The sequence below is a fragment of the Bolinopsis microptera genome, chromosome 1, assembly GCF_026151205.1.
Source record: "Bolinopsis microptera isolate Bmic1 chromosome 1, MBARI_Bmic_1.0, whole genome shotgun sequence".
NCBI classification, from domain to species: Eukaryota; Metazoa; Ctenophora; class Tentaculata; order Lobata; family Bolinopsidae; genus Bolinopsis; species Bolinopsis microptera.
Genome location: NC_087072.1, coordinates 26141412 through 26160978, shown reverse-complemented (window position 1 = coordinate 26160978; position 19567 = coordinate 26141412). Strand labels below are relative to the sequence as shown.

Below are 19567 nucleotides of genomic sequence, written 5' to 3'. Positions count from 1 at the left end.
GTAACAACAACGACTACTTAACTGTTCGGCGGCTGTCGTGCTTGCTAGTACTGTGACTTTTGTTGACTGCGCGGCGCTCTACTACAAATTGTTAGTGTTCGTTTCTGTACGTGACCGTTTCGAGACGAGCGCTAGTTTATCCTTTGTCTACAGGCTTTTCCGTAGTCGATCACACCGTTTATTTGTGAACGCATAAGATCACTTTACGGAAACAAAGTTCTTATTTGACAACTTGCAACCCACAACCTTTTTATACTTCTGGTTGATAGACGTTTACCCTCATGTCGTAACTTTGTGACTTTTGGTCTGTCCCGTATATAATCACTTCCCTCTGCACTTGCCGTGCTAATCACTCTTCAATGTCGCCTTGTTCCTCTAATCCAATTTTTTTGTTACTTACCAAAGTAAGTAACTACAAGTATTAAACTGACAAGCTTTCCAGGAAATGATTTTTCTTTTAGAGATACAGGCTGAAACCCATGCTGCACTGGTACTATTATTTTACGCTTTTACTGTTTGTGATCCTGCAATTAACTTTGTTTTATCGAAGGCTTGGGATGTGTTCGCGCCTCACCAACATTTAAAGATGGCACTTCAGCACACTGGTTATGTTAAAGTGATATCATGTGACCCGTCGTAATATCCAACCTTCGAGGAAAGCCTCGTCGTACTGTCGTAGTTTCCTCCCTTAATGTCGGGCAGTTCCCTTAGAATTTGAGAGGTTTCATTAGAAAAGTCAATTGTTCAGAAGAGGCCTGAATTGGTTTCAGTGTTGTCCAGTTTTCGCCTGGCTGCTCACCAAATTTGAATGTGTTTCAAATTTTCTCTGTTGATTGTTATAAGTGCATTATCTTTAATTTCATTCATTAGAACACATTCTATCATAAATCATTATAGACTATTCGAATGGTGCAACGTTGTTTTGAATGAATTTCTGTTATAAGTTTTTGAAATCCCTAAAGTCAGCTGAAAGGACGAAAAGATCAAATTTAAACGTTCTTTAACATTTATTTTATTCAGTATCTATTTTACTCAGTAAATGAATTTTTTCCAACACATTCATCGGGTTTCAAATAACAGTTGCACTATTGCTTTAATAATAATACTCCTGCAGCACAGCAATGAGCAGATTTGGTGGTAGAAGTGGTGGTAGAAGTGGAGGCAGGAGTGGAGGAAGATCCGGTGGAGGCGGTGGTGGTGGACGCTTTGGTGGAGGCGGCGGTGGTTATGGAGGCGGCGGTGGTGGCCGTTATGGTGGTGGTGGTGACTTTGGAGGGGGCAAGTCAAAGACTAACATTCCTAATGATCTAAAGGCTATAGATTGGCTCAGTTACAACCTGATTCCTTTCCAGAAGAACTTCTACAACGAGCACCCCGCTGTTTCCAGCAGATCTCCTGCAGAAATAGAAAATTACAGACGACAAAATCAGATCACAGTCCCACCCAAGTGCATCAACCCCATTATTAATTTCAGTGAAGCTGGCTTTAACCAAGCTATAATGAGTCTTATTAACAAGCTAGGATTTAAAGCCCCAACCCCGATCCAGGGCCAGGGATGGCCCATCGCTCTCTCTGGTCAAGATTTGATCGGTATTGCCAGAACAGGATCTGGGAAAACGTTAGCCTTCGCTCTACCAGCTATAATTCACATAGCCGCACAACCTGCGCTCAATCCTGGAGAAGGACCAATAGCTCTGGTGCTGTGTCCCACCAGAGAGTTAGCACAGCAAGTGATGGCAGTTTGTGAAGAGTTCGGTAACTTAGCTAATCTTAAAACTGCCTGCTTGTACGGTGGAGCCCCAAAATCCCAACAAATCAGAGACCTGCAGTCAGGAGCTGATCTTGTTGTGGCTACTCCCGGCCGACTCATAGACCTGCTAAACATGGGCAAGACAAACCTTCAGAGATGTACCTACCTGGTGATGGACGAGGCAGATAGAATGTTGGACATGGGCTTCGAGCCTCAGATCAGAACCATCTTGTCTCAAGTCAGACCTGACAGACAGACTCTATTGTGGAGTGCTACATGGCCTAAAGACGTACAGATTCTCGCTAGAGACTTCCAGACTAACCCTTCCCAGGTTTGTTGAATACATCACTTGGAAACTACTGTTTTAACTGAATTATCCTACCAATCTCTATCTTGAATTGTATTCTTCATTCCCAACCGTATCATGAATGCATTACGATTTTTTTGTAGTTCTCTTTTTGTAGTTGTAGCTTCATTGTTTGTAAATGATACTACTCAAAATGATCTCCTCAAACCTCCGCAGATTTACATTGGATCCCAGAAGTTATCAGCAAACCGAAACATCCTCCAAATAGTCGACGTTCTTCAAGATTGGGAGAAATTCGACCGATTGTATCAGCTCTTAAACGAGATTCACTCTCAAACAGATAACAAAACTCTCATTTTCACCGGAACTAAAAAGATGGCTAACGAAATCTCAGGGACCCTGCGAAGACAAGGGTGGTCTGCTGGAGCTATCCATGGTGATAAGAAGCAGGAGGAGAGAGAGTGGGTACTCGGACGTAAGTTTAAGAAACGGCTCTTCTGAGCACTTCACGATATATTCGGACGTGTATCCTAAGTCCTGAAGGGAAATCTAGTGCCTACGCTTTTGAGGCAGAACATTCAGTGTGACTAAATTCAAGTACGTATCCCATGATTTAACGTTTGCGTATCAGAAATTTTGACGTAAGTCCATTTTTCTAATTTTCCGAATTATTTCAGAGTTCCGTGACAGTCGTATGAACATATTGATAGCAACTGATGTTGCTGCTCGAGGATTAGGTGAGTTAATCAATAATTCTCAACTATGTTACAACTTTCTCATTGTGTGAGCCCATTATTGGCCTATTATTAGGTCTGTAATCTGTAGGCAGGTGATGATTTGGACGGACACATCTCACATCTGATAGGATTTGTGTAACTCAACGTTACATGCTCGAGTGTGTACCAACAAATCCGAAAAATAAGGCAGCTATAGTTACCGGTGACACCCAAGTTCAAATACGGGTATAACACTGTGCGATAGCTTCAAATTATAGCCGTATAGTGTACACCCAAAGCTACTAGATTGAGCAATCGCTGCAGGTCTAACTTTCTAGGATTTGTCTAGATAACTGTTTTGTGATCCGACTCTTCGCAAACTAAACGTCCCCTGACTATACGTTTACTTTTATCATTTTTAACAGAATTTCGTTCTATAACACGATAACTTGGACTATGAGATAATCTGCCAAAGTTTGTGCGTCAGTCTTAATGACTCTCATGACAAACGCCAGGACAGCCAGGTCATGTCTTGGAAATTCAGCTGAAGCTTGGGATGAATTAAAGATTATTTCAAAATTATGCTGTATCGAGTATCTAAACTTGACCTATTGAATCGTTTTAAAGATTTCGCTATACGCATTTATGATTCGCATGATATTTATTTGTTGAATATTGTTGTTAAAGATTTTTGACTAGCGCATACATTTCAGGAGTGGAGGCACTGTGATCTATACAACCAATGTGGAATCTTTGGAATGCTTCAGGATGAAATTCCTGAACTCTCCAAGGTTCTAGACAGTTCAAGGTAAAATGGAAACCCCTCCCAATTGAGACCAAACAACTTCAATTTTGCTAATTTATGTGTACGTGGTGCACGTAATAAGATAAGACCTCAATACGGATTCTTATTCTGACCGGTCAAACCGGTTATTCCATATTTGGAAAATTGTGTGTACCGTGTGCACTCAGGCTTAGAATTTTTAGGCAATCGGCTCCATAATCGATAAACGTTAAAATGGTCTCAATGTCGAGTAGGTCAAGTTCGCTACACAACCAGACCAAATCTTACGCCCTCCTCGAAATGGGGAGTTATGAGCGGACAATGTGTAGTGAACTTTGTTTCCATTTCATTTATATCTGTCTGTGGGTCCATGCCTCCTTCCCAATATGAAGTGTTTTGAAATATTTTATGTTGAGACATTCCCCCTCTGGATTGCAGTAATGGAATTGGGCTAATTGAAGATTGTCTGGGAGACAATGGTTTCTATGAGGGGAAATGTCCTGCGGAATTTGTTGCATTTGCTTTGGACAATAAGTTCATATCATTGCGTTAATGTCATGCATTAGATATATTGAGAATATTAACGAATCTAAATGGACGAACCAGAATTGTAACTTCCGGAACGCGTACTCTCGCCGTGACAGTTACGTCAACGGCCGTCAACGTGGGACATCTTTGCGACATCTCCTGCGCGACTAGCAATAAACCATGACTTTTGTTGTGGAGAACACAACGTTTTGAGCATTTCAAAGCCGCGCGCACAATATTTCGAATCTCTAATATGATTCGATCCTTAAAAGTGGAAATTCTAGGAGGGCGTAAAGGAAATGAAACTTTTTGTGGGAGGTTGCTAGGGAGCTCTCACACACTACGTCAGTCCTCTAGGGAGGTTTTAAACTCTAGTTACGTCATGGAGGGCCACATCTGACCCTCGTGAAACCTCCCCGAACTCACCTTCCAGACATTCTTACTGAACTAGGCCCGAGGGTAAACTAAGATCAACTGACTAGAGGCTGCGAAATATGGCCTGCCAGAGTTTAGAGTTCCCATAACTGTTGCCAACTGAAAATATAGAAAGCTAAGGCATCTAATCTGAAAACCATCTAGTGTCCAAACTTTGGGAACAGGCTATGTTTATAATGTACTAGGCCAGATCTGGTTTGGTCTCTAAAATAGAGTATGCAACTGTTGTATTGTCGATTCGTCGTTTAATATTCGTAATTAAATGTCCAATGTGTGTGGCAGATATACATATTACATATTACATATTGCATAGTGTATACCATCCCATCGTTTTAAATCTACTGTGCAACAAAAAAACGGGGAAATACCATGATACCTTAGTATGTAGTTACATACATGTTACATGGCGAGATCTCCATCCAAAAGGATTAGTCTGCGTCATCTGCGTCATTACTTTGTATTATACAACTTCGGCGGGTAATATTTCTCCATCCTTTTCGATCTGCAGCCAATCTTCTCATACAACCAATCGTGAGTCCATTACGATCCAATCTCTGCTCAGCATCTTCAATAAATACATCATTTAAGCTCTTCCTAGGCCTGCCTCTTGATCGTTTCCCATGCTTGGGTTTCCATTCAAGTAGATAGTTAGGTATGTAGTTAAGTTTTCTAAATCCACCCTCGATTGCAAACGATCCAGTTTTTCCCCTGCTCATTGAAGCAGATGTTTCACAATATACAGGGTGGCCCAGAAGTAGCTACCCACACGCAACCCTTAAATAACTCACGTAATTCGTATCAGAATTGCTTACCAATTTCAGAGAATAGAGATATTATATGAGTTAAACTTAGATTTCCTGAAAATTTCGTAAAATTTCATCGATTACAGAGGTTGTGGCATGCCACTCCCTCTTTTTCTCTATTGTCACCATAAAGTGAGAACGTTTTGAGTTAGGGACTTCAAAATTTCCAGACACATTAGGTTTAATAATTAAAGTGCTTTATCAAAATTTCAAGTTGGTTGTTTTCAACTAAGCCGAGTAATGATCATTTTAAGATCTGGCGGATACATGATCCCGGCACTTAATTATATGTGATTTATTCACTCAATCAATGGCCTGATTGGTTGGAACCTGTTCATAGGACAGCAACCGAAGCGCTATAACGTAAATTTCTTTGATTTTAAGGAAAGTCACAATCAGTATTCACTTAAAGTGATCATATCGTCATCCCCCAACATGCTCGGTACTGCCTTATGAGGATCATTGTTGCCCACTATATTGGAGTTACTAACTCAAAACGTCCTCACTTTATGGTGGCAATAGAGAAAAAGAGGGAGTGGCATGCCACAACCTCTGTAATCGATGAAATTTTACGAAATTTTCAGGAAATCTAAGTTTACCTCATATAATATCTCTATTCTCTGAAATTGGTTAGCAATTCTGATACGAATTACGTTATTAGAGGGTTGCGTGGGTAGTTACTTCTGGGCACCCTGTAGTTATGACTGATTTTCGATGTGCCTGCGATAAAACTGAATTTGCAATTTCATGCACTTTGTCCGGTCTTATTTAGATATTTTTGGCGGATATCTTACAAGTTCTATGTTGAGGCTCTTACATCACTATTTCTATGGTTATTAAGGCCGCCAGAGTGTCACAGGAATAGTGATGTAAGACTGGTGTTTTAAGTCAAAATTTGATTAAATCCAACTGCACCGACTGTTAACACGGTGTCAACTGCATTTATCACAAACTTGAGGGCGTAAACTTGACGTCAATGAGACCGACATTGGACCATTGTAAGATTTTGGGGGGATACATTATAGAATATGTTACGTCTGAGACTAGTAATCAAAATCAGTTATGATATGTCATCCAGGTAGTTATTTAATTAATAAGGTTGACAGTGAAAGATAAGATATGGATGTGTATTTTCGACTTGACAAAATAATTTAAAGAAGAAACGTCACTTTATACAGTTATTTCAAACAATTAGCAAATGACAAAACTTTGTCTACGTTTGCTGATGTCCTGTGTCGAAAATCTGATATAAACTATCGAGTATAGATGCTACGTATGAATATATATTCAAATATTATTCAACTCAGATATTACGGACGTAAGGTACGTGATCAACTACGACTTCCCTCAAAGTTGCGAGGATTATGTCCACAGAGTAGGCCGAACCGCCAGAGGTGACGACGTCGGTACTAGCTACACATTCATGACTAACAAAGATGGCAAGATGGTGAAGAGCCTGATAGAAATCTTAGAAGAGTCCGGTCAGAAGGTCCCTGAGGATCTGCGGACACTGGCCCAAACAAGTGGCAGATTCGGCGGTCGTGGCGGTGAGTCGCCCATTGATCTAAATTATAAAATCTTCATTAATAGTTCACAAATCTGTGAATTGCTGATATGTGTTAATAGATCTTAAGGCTGAGCGTGAGTTTGAGACGAATTTAGCTTTCATTTTAGACTTCACGTCTTCCGAAATAAAACTGCGAACAATGTGAAACAAGGAACTAAGTAAACTGTAAAACAAAATTTTCGTCACGCATTGGACTTTATCAAGGTTACATTAGATAAAGGTGTAACCTTGATAAAGTCCAATGCGTGACGAAAATTTGGTTTTAAAGTTTACTTAGTTCCTTGTTTCACTTTGTTCGCAGTTTTATTTCGGGAGACGTGAAGTCTAAAATGAAAGCTAGATATGTGTTTAAAAATATCCTGTTCCATGATCCCTATTATTGGACTTTGAATACCCGCTTCAACAGAAAAGAGGAAGTTTGGCGGCGGAGGTGGAGATAGATTTGCCAAAAGAGGAAGAGGCTTTGGAAGTTCAGCCAGAGGTGGATCCAGTGGTAAGTCTTGACTAATGGATTTCGTTCATATTATTGATAAGGCACACTACCTACGATCAATTATTGTGATTTGTATAATGTATACGTTTCCAATTTTGGAAAGAAATTTGCTTTTATCTCTATTTATAATAATGCTTGCTTTGTTCGGGGGGATGCAACGACCATTAATGTCAGTAGATGAAATTTTGACAAAACTGACATTGTCATTAATGGCCATTAATGGTCATTAATGGTCATTAATGGTCATTAATGGTCGTTGCATCCCCCCTCCCTTTGTTCTATAAAGTAAGTCCGCTACCAGAGTCAATCCCTTGAAACTTTTTCTGTTCAAGGTGGACGTGGTGGTTATGGTGGCAGCAGCGGCGGCGGCGCCAGGACCGGCGGAAGTTACGGTGGCTCTCGTGGTGGATATGGCGGCGGTGGCGGCTACTAAACTTTCATCATCTCCACTGAATTGTGAACTGACCATCGGATAGTACTACCACCTGACACTGTTGGAATTGAGTAAACAGCTTTTTAATTGTTTTATTTGTTTATCTTTTCTCATTTCGGAAACTGCCGTTAAATCTGTTCATCATTTGCTGTTTATTGTGGTGATGCTCATGCTGTGCTCAACTCTGTGCATTTAACATTAAACCAGCGATTAACAGCGTATCAGATAAAAGCAGAAAGATGGATATTAACTCCCTGTATAATATTATTCTGAATTGAATTGTCTATTTTGTTACTTGTTCGACAAAATTATGTATTGGCTAAAAGTGAATCGTTTTCATTGTACAATTAAAGACTTAAGTATTATGCAGTTGATGCTGGGAAAATAGGTACTTTTCTGCTGAGTGAGGTCCACATAAACAGACACGATAATTGCTGTTTTTGATGTCGACCCAATTGAAATAATGATTAAATTTGTTCATTTATTAAGCCTGGAATCTGCCATTTTACACAACTATGACCCGCTGGAAAAGCGCTTGCAGTTGCAGCTCGAATTGATCATTAAATAAATCTTGCCTGGGGACCTCATCATTTTTTATGTTTTAGGCTATAGTCATTTAAACAGATAGTAGATGCGGCGGAATATGGACAGGGTGAACATTACCTGTCTGTGTCACCAAGATGTGGCGATTAGATTTGGACCGTTCTATGGACATCCTTATACGTTTTTGTTTTCTGAGTAAGCTGTGAGGTTGTGAAAGTAATATAAGCTATACCAATGTATTTTTACGTTGATTTCGAATAAAACCTATTACATAGCATAGAAATCATAATATAATTATGAAGATTTGAAGTACAAATTTGTGCACCTTAACTTTGAGTACTTACTGTAACCAAAATATAATTAGATCGAACGCAGAAATTAGATCGAACGCAGGAATTAGATCAACGGCGGCGCGAGATATATATATATATATATATATATATTTTGTTGCTGTACTCCTACACTACACATTAAAAGTCGGTGTTGATTAGATCTTCGAAATAAGTCTTTGCATCATTTTATTAAACATCGTTATCTTGTATCTGAGATAAAATTGTTCTAAAAGCAACTGGAATATTCACAAATCTTTAAAATAACTTACAAACTACATACATGTTACATGTTACATGGTAAGGTCTCCTCCTAGTCGTTGGAGTGGCCTGCATCACACACATCGCGTTGGCGGCGTAACATATGTCTCCACTGTACTCGGTTGGTAGCCAAAGCTTCTGTTGTGTCGTTGTCGATGTTTTCAACACCTGTAAACTTAGCAGCATCTTCGAGTACGCAGGACTTCCAGTTCTTACGGGGTCTACCCCTTGACCTCTTTCCATAGTTTGGCTTCCAGTTCAACAGAAACCTCGGTAGTCTAGAGTCTGGCATTCTAACTACATGTCCATACCAACGTAGCCTGGCAGCACTGATGAAAGTCTCAACTGACTTGATGCCAGCCCTCCTAAGAACTTCGTCGTTGGTTACATGAAAGAACCATTTAATCCTAAGGATCCTTCTCAAGGAGGTTTGATGGAAAACCTCGAAACGTTTCATCTGCTTTTTGGTTGTGTTCCAGACTTCAGCTCCATACAACAAGATGGTGAGGACAGCAGCCCTATAGATCCTGATCTTGGTTGGAGTCTTTATAGTTCTGCTATTCCAAATGTTCCAGAGCTGATGAAAGGCGCCATTAGCCTTCTGGATACGGACATCCAGGTCTCTGTTGATTGTCCCATCCCCACTAATAGTTGCACCCAGGTAGACAAAGTTGCTAACCTGCTCGACGGGTTCACCCTCAACCGACAGCTCAATACAATCATCCTAGGAAAGGAAAACAAGTCTTAGGAAGACGTACAAAACTATGTGACTTAAAACGGTACAAAACTAAAATATACTGAGTAATAATCAAACGAAAAGAATGGCTGTGTACATTTTATCTAATCTATTAAAGATTAGTTTCTCGGAAAAAGCTAGATTTCTCTGAATCAAGTAGTAAAAATATATAAATAGTAATGAATATAACACGTCTCTGATAGCAATATTGTAAACTAAACACGGGTTTATAGGCTAAGATCATGTTAAATAAAATAAATAAACTAAATACTAATGACTAAGCTCCAGCGGATTTAAAAAGGATGTATATATATAAATATAAATACATTGAAAGCCGCGCCGGCGTTCGATCCAATTCCTGCGTTCGATCTAATTTCTACGTTCGATCTAATTACATTTTGGTTGACCATTGTTAATGATCTGACCATTGTTAATGATTTGGCCCGGCGCGCGCTACTTCGAAGAAATTTAGACGAGTAACATTGAACATCCGTCAACATTTTGGTTACAGTTACTATTAGTATTAAAATCGAAATCAGCATTTACAAATGTATACATAACGGTCAAAATCTAGTCGCACCCCACACTAGTTCGTTAGATCGGCGAAATGCACCATTGGGCCTGGGCCAAGTCGAGCTGCAAAGAATTGACATCATCAATTAATGTTAAAATTGCTCTAACTAGAGCCTTACCTGAGGACCCCAGGCTATTATGTTCATTTAACAGAATAAAGATTTGGCGGAATGACAGGCTGAGCGCGGCCCAGTAAACTAGAGCCCTCACGCTTAATTACGGTGGCGCGTCACGTATATCATATATACAGTATAGTAGTACGTATAGTAGTAACGATGACCAAATACGCAAAGACTCATACATCATAGTTGATAGTTATGTAAACTGTTGTAGCGCGATGCGTTACTGTGCCGCGCGCCGCGCACTCAATGAGGCTTCTCACAGCTAGATCGGCGAAATGCGCTACTAGACTGTGCCTCGCCGAGCTGCGATGAATTGACATCGTCAATTAAGTAAACTGTTAGGACGGCATTCATCTTGACAGAAATAGCGCGAGCCACTTTCTTTTCTGTTCTCGAAATGAATTAGCCCGAGGCAAGTGCTACATGCTACGAAATATTACTGGGCCGCGCTCAGCCTGTCATTCCACCTAATCATAATAAACATGATAATTATAAACATGATCCTGAAACATAGCCTGAGGTCCCCAGGTAAACGAAATAGTGCTACGGGCTAGTCTATTAGCATTAGTGATTAGGGGCCATCCACTTAGGACGTTCGTCAAAATCGCAAATTTGCAGACCACCCCCGCCCTCCCCTGTCCGGGTGTGTCCTAATTTTCGAAAACCACCCCGCTCCCCCGCACGTCCGGATATTTCCAGCTACTACAAATAAAACCAACTCAAATCACAAATTCATTAAGTAATAAGTGTCAAAGAATTAAAATTAATGGGACTTTTTCGTAAATTCTGCCAAAATTTCAAATTTGTAGACGTCAGGATTTTTAGAAACCACCTTCCCTCCCCTGTCCAGATTTGTCCGAAATTCCAAAACCCCCCTCCCTATTTGCCGGACCTTCTAAGTAGATGGCCCCTTAACAATGGACAACATACACCAGGACTGCAATGAAGTAGAAATATTATTAGTTATTTTGAATGATCTCATTAATCAATAATATCAATGAGTTGTTTTCCTAATTCAGGAGCTTGTACTGTAGGTAGTAGGTTAATTGACGATATCAATTCATCGCAGCTCGGCGCGGCACAGTAGCGCATCTCGCCGATCTAGCGATGTTGCTGTGAGAAGCCTCATTGAGTGCGCGGCGCGGCACAGTAATGCATCGCGCTACAAGGTAGGAGGGAAACAAAATATCGAATAAGTACAAATAAACTTTTTTGGACTTGTAACATAACATTATAAATAATGCTTCACATAGCCATGTGTATACTGCATGACGCGCTTGTTTCCTGTGCCGCATTCGGCGGTCGCGCGCTACTGCAAGCGAGAGGGCTCTGGTTAGAGCAAAATTAATGCCTCTCTGGGCATCTCAAAAAAGAAATTCACAGAAAATTAACAATTTATGTTTGTGATGAAGAAATTAATGGTAGATTATGCGATCGGATTGTTTGCCTGCCTAGGTCGATCCAAGTGAAATCTGGAACGAGTTTCGTGACAGCGCTTCTCTCCATTTATCTCTATCACTCATGAGCCAACGTAACTTATCAGGATCCAATCCAGTATCTTCTTGTAGGACGTCCTGAAAGGTCTTATGTGGTCGTCCTCTATACTGATGGCCATAGTATAGGAGGGTTGCCAGAAAAGAAGTTGCCAGAAAAGGAGTTGCTGAGCAGGTTGGTCTTGTAGACGGTACGGTGTTCAACAACATGCTTGCTACAGGTAGAGCCCCAGAGGAGCTCTTAGTCACCGCCATCCTCCCTATACCTAAAGGTAATAAAAGGTTCTGCCCTGAGAACAGTAGAGGCATCTCCATCCTGCCTGTTGCCACGAAGATCTACAACAGGCTACTTCTCAACCGCATCAGGAGCCACATAGAACCACGTCTACGAAATACAACCAAAATGGTTTTCGGCCTGAAAGGATCGTCTAATTGATATCAATTTGTTTGAGAGTTACACAGATTTCTTCTAAGGCGTTTAAAATTTGAAATCTTAACTTAGCTATTCCATAAAGCTCGCTAACAACTCTCCTGATCACTGAGTCGTTTTAAGATGGTATATTAAAAAAAAGAAAAAAGGGGGACCCCCAACCCATGTTATGTAGCTGAGACACCTCACAGCAATTAGACCAAAGTGGAAAGGCAAAGAAGGCATGGACCGACCCTATAAACAATGTCTCCTTCAACCTGATACCCGAGGAGGAGAGCTACGAGCGTGCTAAATCACTCTACAGTCGATCTTCGAGATTGTTCTAAAAGGGCCCCCCGACGGTTGTAACCAATTTCAATCGATGTATTTTCGTACGCTGATTCCGAATCACCCCTCATGACATAGGGTTAAAATGCTCCCCTGACGAGATATTGGCGAAAAACTGTCTCGATCACGTGATATGACCGTATAAGGAAGTTAGTCTAATTTCTCGTTAGGGTTAGGGTTTCAGCATATGTTTTTGTTAAGGATTGGGTTAGGGTTAGGGTTGGGATCAGATTAGAGGGTTAGGGTTTCGAAAAGTCGTTCAGAACCAGCTAGAGAACGGGTTGAAAAAGTCACGCGACAGTCGAGTGTAGAGTGATTAATCATCATCCGGAGAGCTACGAGGGATAGATGATATATATTGGCGTATTGTTCAGGATTTATGATTGTGCTCTGCCAATTGCATCACTTGATTTAATTTATTGTATACACTCCTTTTATGACATTTTATGTCAAAAAGACCAAAGTGGCTCTTGCTTGTAGGTTGGGAGTCCCCCCTAGGATCATTTCGTCCGTAAAATCTTACACAGTATAAACATGTATATTACATGTGTTGTTCCTTTGTCAGTTGGTTACAATGGTCTTTTACAAATGATACACACTGATTCCAGTTACAGATAACATCCTGTATAAGTTAATTGTTAGAATGTATTATCAATGATATCATTAGATTACTCAATCACAATATTATCAAATATATCATTAGATCAATCAATCACAATATGTCCTTTTTTTTTTTTTTTTTTTTTTTAAGAGAGGCTGGGCCTGGTTGGCCCACGAGAGGATAGCATATGAATGCTTTGCCTACCTCTGGGGTATGGCAGTCCTGTGGGAGGATGCCAGTGGAATCAAGATGTGTAATCAAGGATGATGGTAAGTGTTGTGGGGTGTGTCATAGATAAACGCTTAAGTGGTGGTTGAGTGTGGAAGAGAGAGGCGAAATAAGACGGCGTTAAAGTAGTCGCTATGTTACACCTGTCTGGTCCAACTCCTCTGGCACCACTAAGCGTTTAGTGTGGTTTGTAAAGTTGACAATGGTGGAGATGTGTTGGTTGTCGAATATGTCATTGACAGAGAGGTAGTAGTCCCGGAAATATTGACCTCTTATTTGGGCAATAGCCGGGCACTGTCCGAGAAAGTGTGAGACAGTCTCCTCTTCATCGCCGCATTTAGGACAAGCACTTGTGTCTGATTTGCGAATGGTGTGTAGGTGTTTGTTGAGGCCACAATGTCCCGTGATGAGGTGCACTGCAGTTCTATAATTTTGTCTGTTGTTACTGAGTGTAGTGTTGAGATTTTTGATGATGTTGATGTTTTTATGTCCAAGTGTCAGTTTAGTGTGTCTGGGACCATCAGTAATCCATGATTCTTGATTAAGTTTTGTGACTTTGTCGTTGATCAGGCGTTTGATGTAAGATTGTGGAATTGGGCAATTCAAAGTGGATTCACTGGTTGTACCATTTTTGGCCAGCTCGTCTGCTTTTTCATTACCCCACAATCCAATGTGTGCAGCTATCCATCTGATCTCTAAGGTGTTAGTGGATCCGAGTGTATTGAGGGTGTCGTAACAGTCTCTAGTAGTCCTACTCCTCGTTGAAGGTGAGGATATGGCTTGAATAGAGGAGAGACTGTCTGACCATATGATGATGTGTGTGTTTGTATAAGTTGATAGATATTTACAAGCTTCGATGATGGCAGTGAGTTCAGTTTTCACAATATGTCCTTGACATTACTCCCCCTTAAAAAAAAATATTTAGCGATAAAGTCGCGTGATAAAATGCGCGTTTTTTTATGCGCGGCTTTAAATGCTAAAAAAATGTACTTTTCTTATGCGTAAGATCTAAAATCTAGCTGTAGAAAAACCGTTATTTCTATGCCACGTAAGTTTTACAAAACATCACGTAAGTCTGAAAGCTCAATATAAATTTAAAATCAGGTTAAAAATGTATCAAATTTGTCATTAAATGCATCTAATAAATATTAGTTAAAAGTTGATACAACTTTAAATTTATCTCTCATCATAGAAATCAGTTTGTTTTTGTTCATCAACTCCATAAAAAGTTGGTTTACACACAATTCTACCTGACGAGCGAACTGTAATTTCTGAAGTAGGTTGTGGAGTAGTTGGAGAAGCAGCGTGTTGAATAGTCGGAGAAGCAGAGTGTTGAGTAGTTGGAGAAGTAGGGTGTTGAATAGTCGGAGATGCAGAGTGTTGAATAGTCGGAGAAGTAGGGTGCGGGATGTTTTCACTAAAAGCTGCCATATCTTCTTGTGGAATATTTATAACATTGTTTCTAAATGCAGTCATATCCACTTGTACTTTGTTGAAAGGCAATTTCAGAGCTCTAGTTAAAGGTGATACTTCACTGGGATCTGCTCGAGATGCTAAATTTTCGTCTAAGTTCTGCTCAGAGTTAATTTGAGGCATAGCAGGAGTAGATTCAATCAATTCTTCTTGGGGCTCCGTTGTCATATTATAGCTTGCGGTTTTAGATTTTCTGCGTAGAAACACTCAAGATGAAGAAAGACGACATTGTTAGCTGCCATCGTGCTGGAAAAGTTGATCCAAACAACCATGACTACTGTCGACCTCTCATCATACAGACAGTTGGCGAAGAGTCAGTAAATTTTTACTCTGACTTTGGTAAAGGCTGGAAGGAATCGTCCTACTGGATCAATCAAGACCAGTGTAGATCAGACCGCGAGATTCATTTTTTAGCCAGAAAGGAGAGGAAGAAGAGACAGTTGGAAGCAGAGAAGAACAGGTTGGAAAAGACGAAAGGAGAATCAGTAAAGGCTTAAATATATTTTACACCAATGCTAATGGACTTTTTAATAAAATTGATGAACTTAAATGTATTTTACCAGTATATAAATCTATTGATGTGATTTGCATAACAGAAACTCATTTTAGTAGTGGCATATTAGATGCTGAAATTTTTATTGAAGGTTTTACTATGTTTAGAAAGGATAGAGATTTTAAGATTGACAATTCAACCAATATTATAAGTGGGGGTGGTGGTTCTATCATTTATATCAAGAACAGTTGTAATGCTTCTTTAGTAAGCTCTTTTTTAAGTGCACCAGACTCTTTAGCTGTTAGTATTAACACATCTGGTGGATTGATTACTATTTGTTGTATTTATAGATCAACTTCTTTAAATTTAAAACAGAACAATAAATTACTATCTTGTATCAAGGGTATATGTAGTGAAAAGAACAATTCTGAAGCAATCCTTATAGGAGATTTTAATTTACCTACTGTATCATGGGTAAATGGAAGTGTAAATAATAATATCTTTAGTAGAAATCAATTTTTAACTATTCAACAGAAGTATATGGATATTTTTAATGACAGTGGTTTAACATGGTACTTTACCAACGAAACAACCAGAAGACGGCTTGTGAAAGATACTCTCCAGGAGAGCCTCCTTGATCAGGTCTTGTATACAAATGATGCTCTTGTCAACGGTTGTAAGATTGTTTCACCGCTTGGTAAGAGTGATCACGTTGGGATACTTGTCGAACTGGTTGTTTCGCCAAATACTGATAAGAGTCCTAAAGAGAAAACTGTAAAACCTATCTGGGGTAAGATTTCGTCTGATGAATTATTGAAGTTTAGTATGGATAACATTGACTGGGATTATAGTTCTACAAATTATAATGTTCAAGAAATGTGGACTGAACTACATGGTAAACTGGAGGCTGTTGCCGCTGCTGTCCCAGCTGCTTCTGTTTATCTCGACAACAGGCCTGTCAAGTTGCCATGGAGTACAACTTCACTTAAAAGAATGAGGAAGAACAAGGACAGAGCATGGGCTGAATTTGATATTAATCCTTCGGCTATTAACTTTAGCTGTGCAAATAGCAAGCAGCGTATTTTTGAGGTGGCAGAAATTAAAGCTAAAGTAAATTATGAAAAGAAGATTACATCTAATTTAAAACAGAATTGTAAATCTTTTTACTCGTATTTGCGTAATAAACGTCAAGTTAAGTCAAGTGTTGTTTCTTTAGATAGAGGAGATGGTACACGCACAGATAGTTCTGCTGAGTCTGCTGAAGTACTTGCAAGTGCCTTCAGCTCAGTGTTTGTGTGTGAGCCACCTGGCCCTCTTCCTAAAAATGACACTTTGGATTATGATAAAGATGTTATTAGTGATTTGCAAGTTAGCAGTGCTGATATTAAGAAGCAACTTTTAAAGCTTAATATTTTTAAGAGTTCAGGTCCGGATGGTGTTCATCCAAAGTTATTAAAATCGTTAGCTTATGATGACAACTTTGTAGAAGCAGTCACTAAATTATTTAAAATGTGTTCAGAAACGGGATCTCTTCCTGAGGTGTGGAAGTCAGCATCCGTTGTAGCATTGTTTAAAAAGGGTGTTAAATCAGATCCTTTAAACTATAGACCAGTTTCCTTAACTTGTATTTTGTGCAAAGTGTACGAAAAGTTGGTGAGGGCACATTTATTGGATTTTTTAGAAGAACGAATATCAAAGCATCAGCATGGATTTGTTAAGGGCAAATCTTGCTTATCTAATCTTTTAGAGACATTTGATAATATTCTTGATATTTTAGATGAAGGTGATCCTGTTGATCTACTGTATTTTGATTTTAGTAAGGCCTTTGACACTGTCCCCCACTTTAGACTTTTATCTAAATTGGAGGGGTTTGGGGTCAAAGGAAAAGTTTTAGATGTTATTAAAGATTTTCTTACAGACAGAACCATGAGGGTTTGTGTAGAAGGACAATGGTCTGAGGTGAAACACGTGTTATCTGGTGTTCCCCAGGGGTCAGTATTGGGTCCTTTGCTATTTATTCTTTATATTAATGATTTACCTGATATAGTCAAGAATAAGATTAAATTATTTGCAGATGACCTCAAGTTGATTGGTAATGCAGCTAACCACAGCAGTGTTGCTGAAGATATTGTAGAACTGGAAGTCTGGGAGAGTATTTGGCTTTTGAAGTTTAATCCTGCTGAATGTAAAGTTGTTCATATTAATCTTAATAGCAACCCTAACTTAAATTATTTAGTAAATGGCGTAGAACTTGAAGTATCTGATCAGGAAAAAGATTTGGGGGTTATTACCCATAGTTCCCTGCTTTGGAATGAACAGATAAAAGCATGTATTTCCAAGGCAAATCGAATGATTTGCTGGATTGTAAGGAATTTGATAATTAGAGAAAAATGTGTAATGATAGCCATCTATAAAGCTTTGATAAGACCTCATCTAGAGTATTGTGTCCAATTGTGGAATCCAGTTGCGGCTCATGGAAGTTGGGGGACTGTTTTGGAGCTGGAGAGCGTCCAGAGGCGGTTTACCCGTCTGATTGATGAGGTGGGTACTCTTCCTTACAGCCGTAGACTGGAAATCCTTAATTTGACAACGCTGGCAGAGCGGCGAATACGTGGGGACCTTATTGAAGCTTTTAAGGTTATTAATGGCTGGACTGATTATGGTTCAGACTTGTTCAGACCAAGCAGATCAGGTCTTAATCTGGTTTCATCCAATAGATGTAGTAAGAGTGTGACAAAGGTCAAGAATCTTCAGTGTTCTTTTCTTCCAGAGCGGGTTGTTCCTTATTGGAACAAACTCCCTTCGGAGGTGAAGAACTGCTTGACAGTTTTGAGTTTTAAAATTGGATTGGAAAGTTTTAAAAATAATATGATTTCTAAATGTATTGTAAATGACTTTCATTTCTGGAATGTTTCGAAAGAAGTTTTAACAAGAATTGAAGGTACCAGTTATATCAGTAATAAGGAAAAACACAATGATTATCTGTGGTTCCATCCTTATGTAGCAAAGAAACGTTTTATAAATCTTTACTCCACTGGGAAGTATGAATAAATTAAATTTTGTAATGTTGTTTTTATTCATGATTAATATTTGATAAATTATTACCTTTAAATTTGATGGAGAAATAGTTATTTTTCCATGTAGTGTGATGATACTTTGTAGACATTAGTGATGATGTTATGTCATAATTTTTACTTTACTTTACTTTACTTTATGCTTCGTGTTGTTCATGTATTGGCATTAGATTGTTGTGATGATAGACTTTTATACCACCTTTAGGTCCTTTAATAGCATAGGTTGAAGGTCCCATCTTTTTGTCAATTGTGTACGGTCCTCTTTTCCAGTTGGCAGCTATTTTAGGATTGGCTCCGTAGTTACGTTTCATCATCACCTCTTGATTAACTGAGTATGTGTTTATAACAGCTTTTTTGTCATGCTGCTCTTTATACTGGATTTTTGCTTCCTGTAAGTTGATGCCAGCATTCTGCATGATGATCTTCCCACTCAACTTCTGTTTGTCATGTTCTTTTAAACCCATGTAATTATCAACAGGTAATTGAGCATGGTCAGCAAACATACAAAGGAATGGTGAATATTTCAACGATTTATTCACTGTATTGTTGTGGGCCAATACTGCTTCGTAGATGATAAGATCCCAATCATGTACGGATATCTTCCTGCTTTCGCATATTACACTAACTAAGGATTTAACAGATCCGATTGATCTTTCAGCTAGACCATTTCCCTCTGGGTGATATGGGGAAGATTTCTCTTTGGCAATTTTCAAGTAATCGCATAAATTATTGATCACATTGCCGTTGACGTTTGCTCCTTGATCTGATCTCAGCTTTATTGGGATGCTAAATATAGACAGCCACTTGTCCCACAATGCCTGTTTCAGAGTTTCAGCTTTCTGATTACTGAGTGCTGCTACTGAGATGAATCTTGTAGCTAAGTCTACAATTAAAAGGAAACAGCACTTTCCTCGTGGGGATATTGGCATACTTGCCACGTCTATGCTGATCGATTCTCTTGGATTTGGAACTGCAGGTGTAATTATTAGTTCCGCTTTAGGAGTTTTTTGTCTTTTACAGGCAGCACAGGATTGGCAGTCACGTACCCAGTTTTCGATTTGGCTAGTC

The 19567-nt window shown here is 39.4% G+C and overlaps 1 protein-coding gene across 1 annotated transcript; it reads left to right on the top strand.

Annotated features, from left to right (window-relative positions):
- The first annotated feature begins 1087 nt into the window (after positions 1–1087).
- LOC134820060 (uncharacterized) lies at positions 1088–8141 on the top strand. The gene is made up of 6 exons (XM_063830628.1): positions 1088–2081; positions 2274–2532; positions 2735–2794; positions 6631–6870; positions 7297–7383; positions 7716–8141. Exons 1-6 carry the CDS (start codon positions 1122–1124, stop codon positions 7814–7816), a joined length of 1707 nt encoding a protein of 568 aa, XP_063686698.1. The 5' UTR covers positions 1088–1121; the 3' UTR covers positions 7817–8141.
- The last annotated feature ends 11426 nt before the right edge of the window (positions 8142–19567 follow it).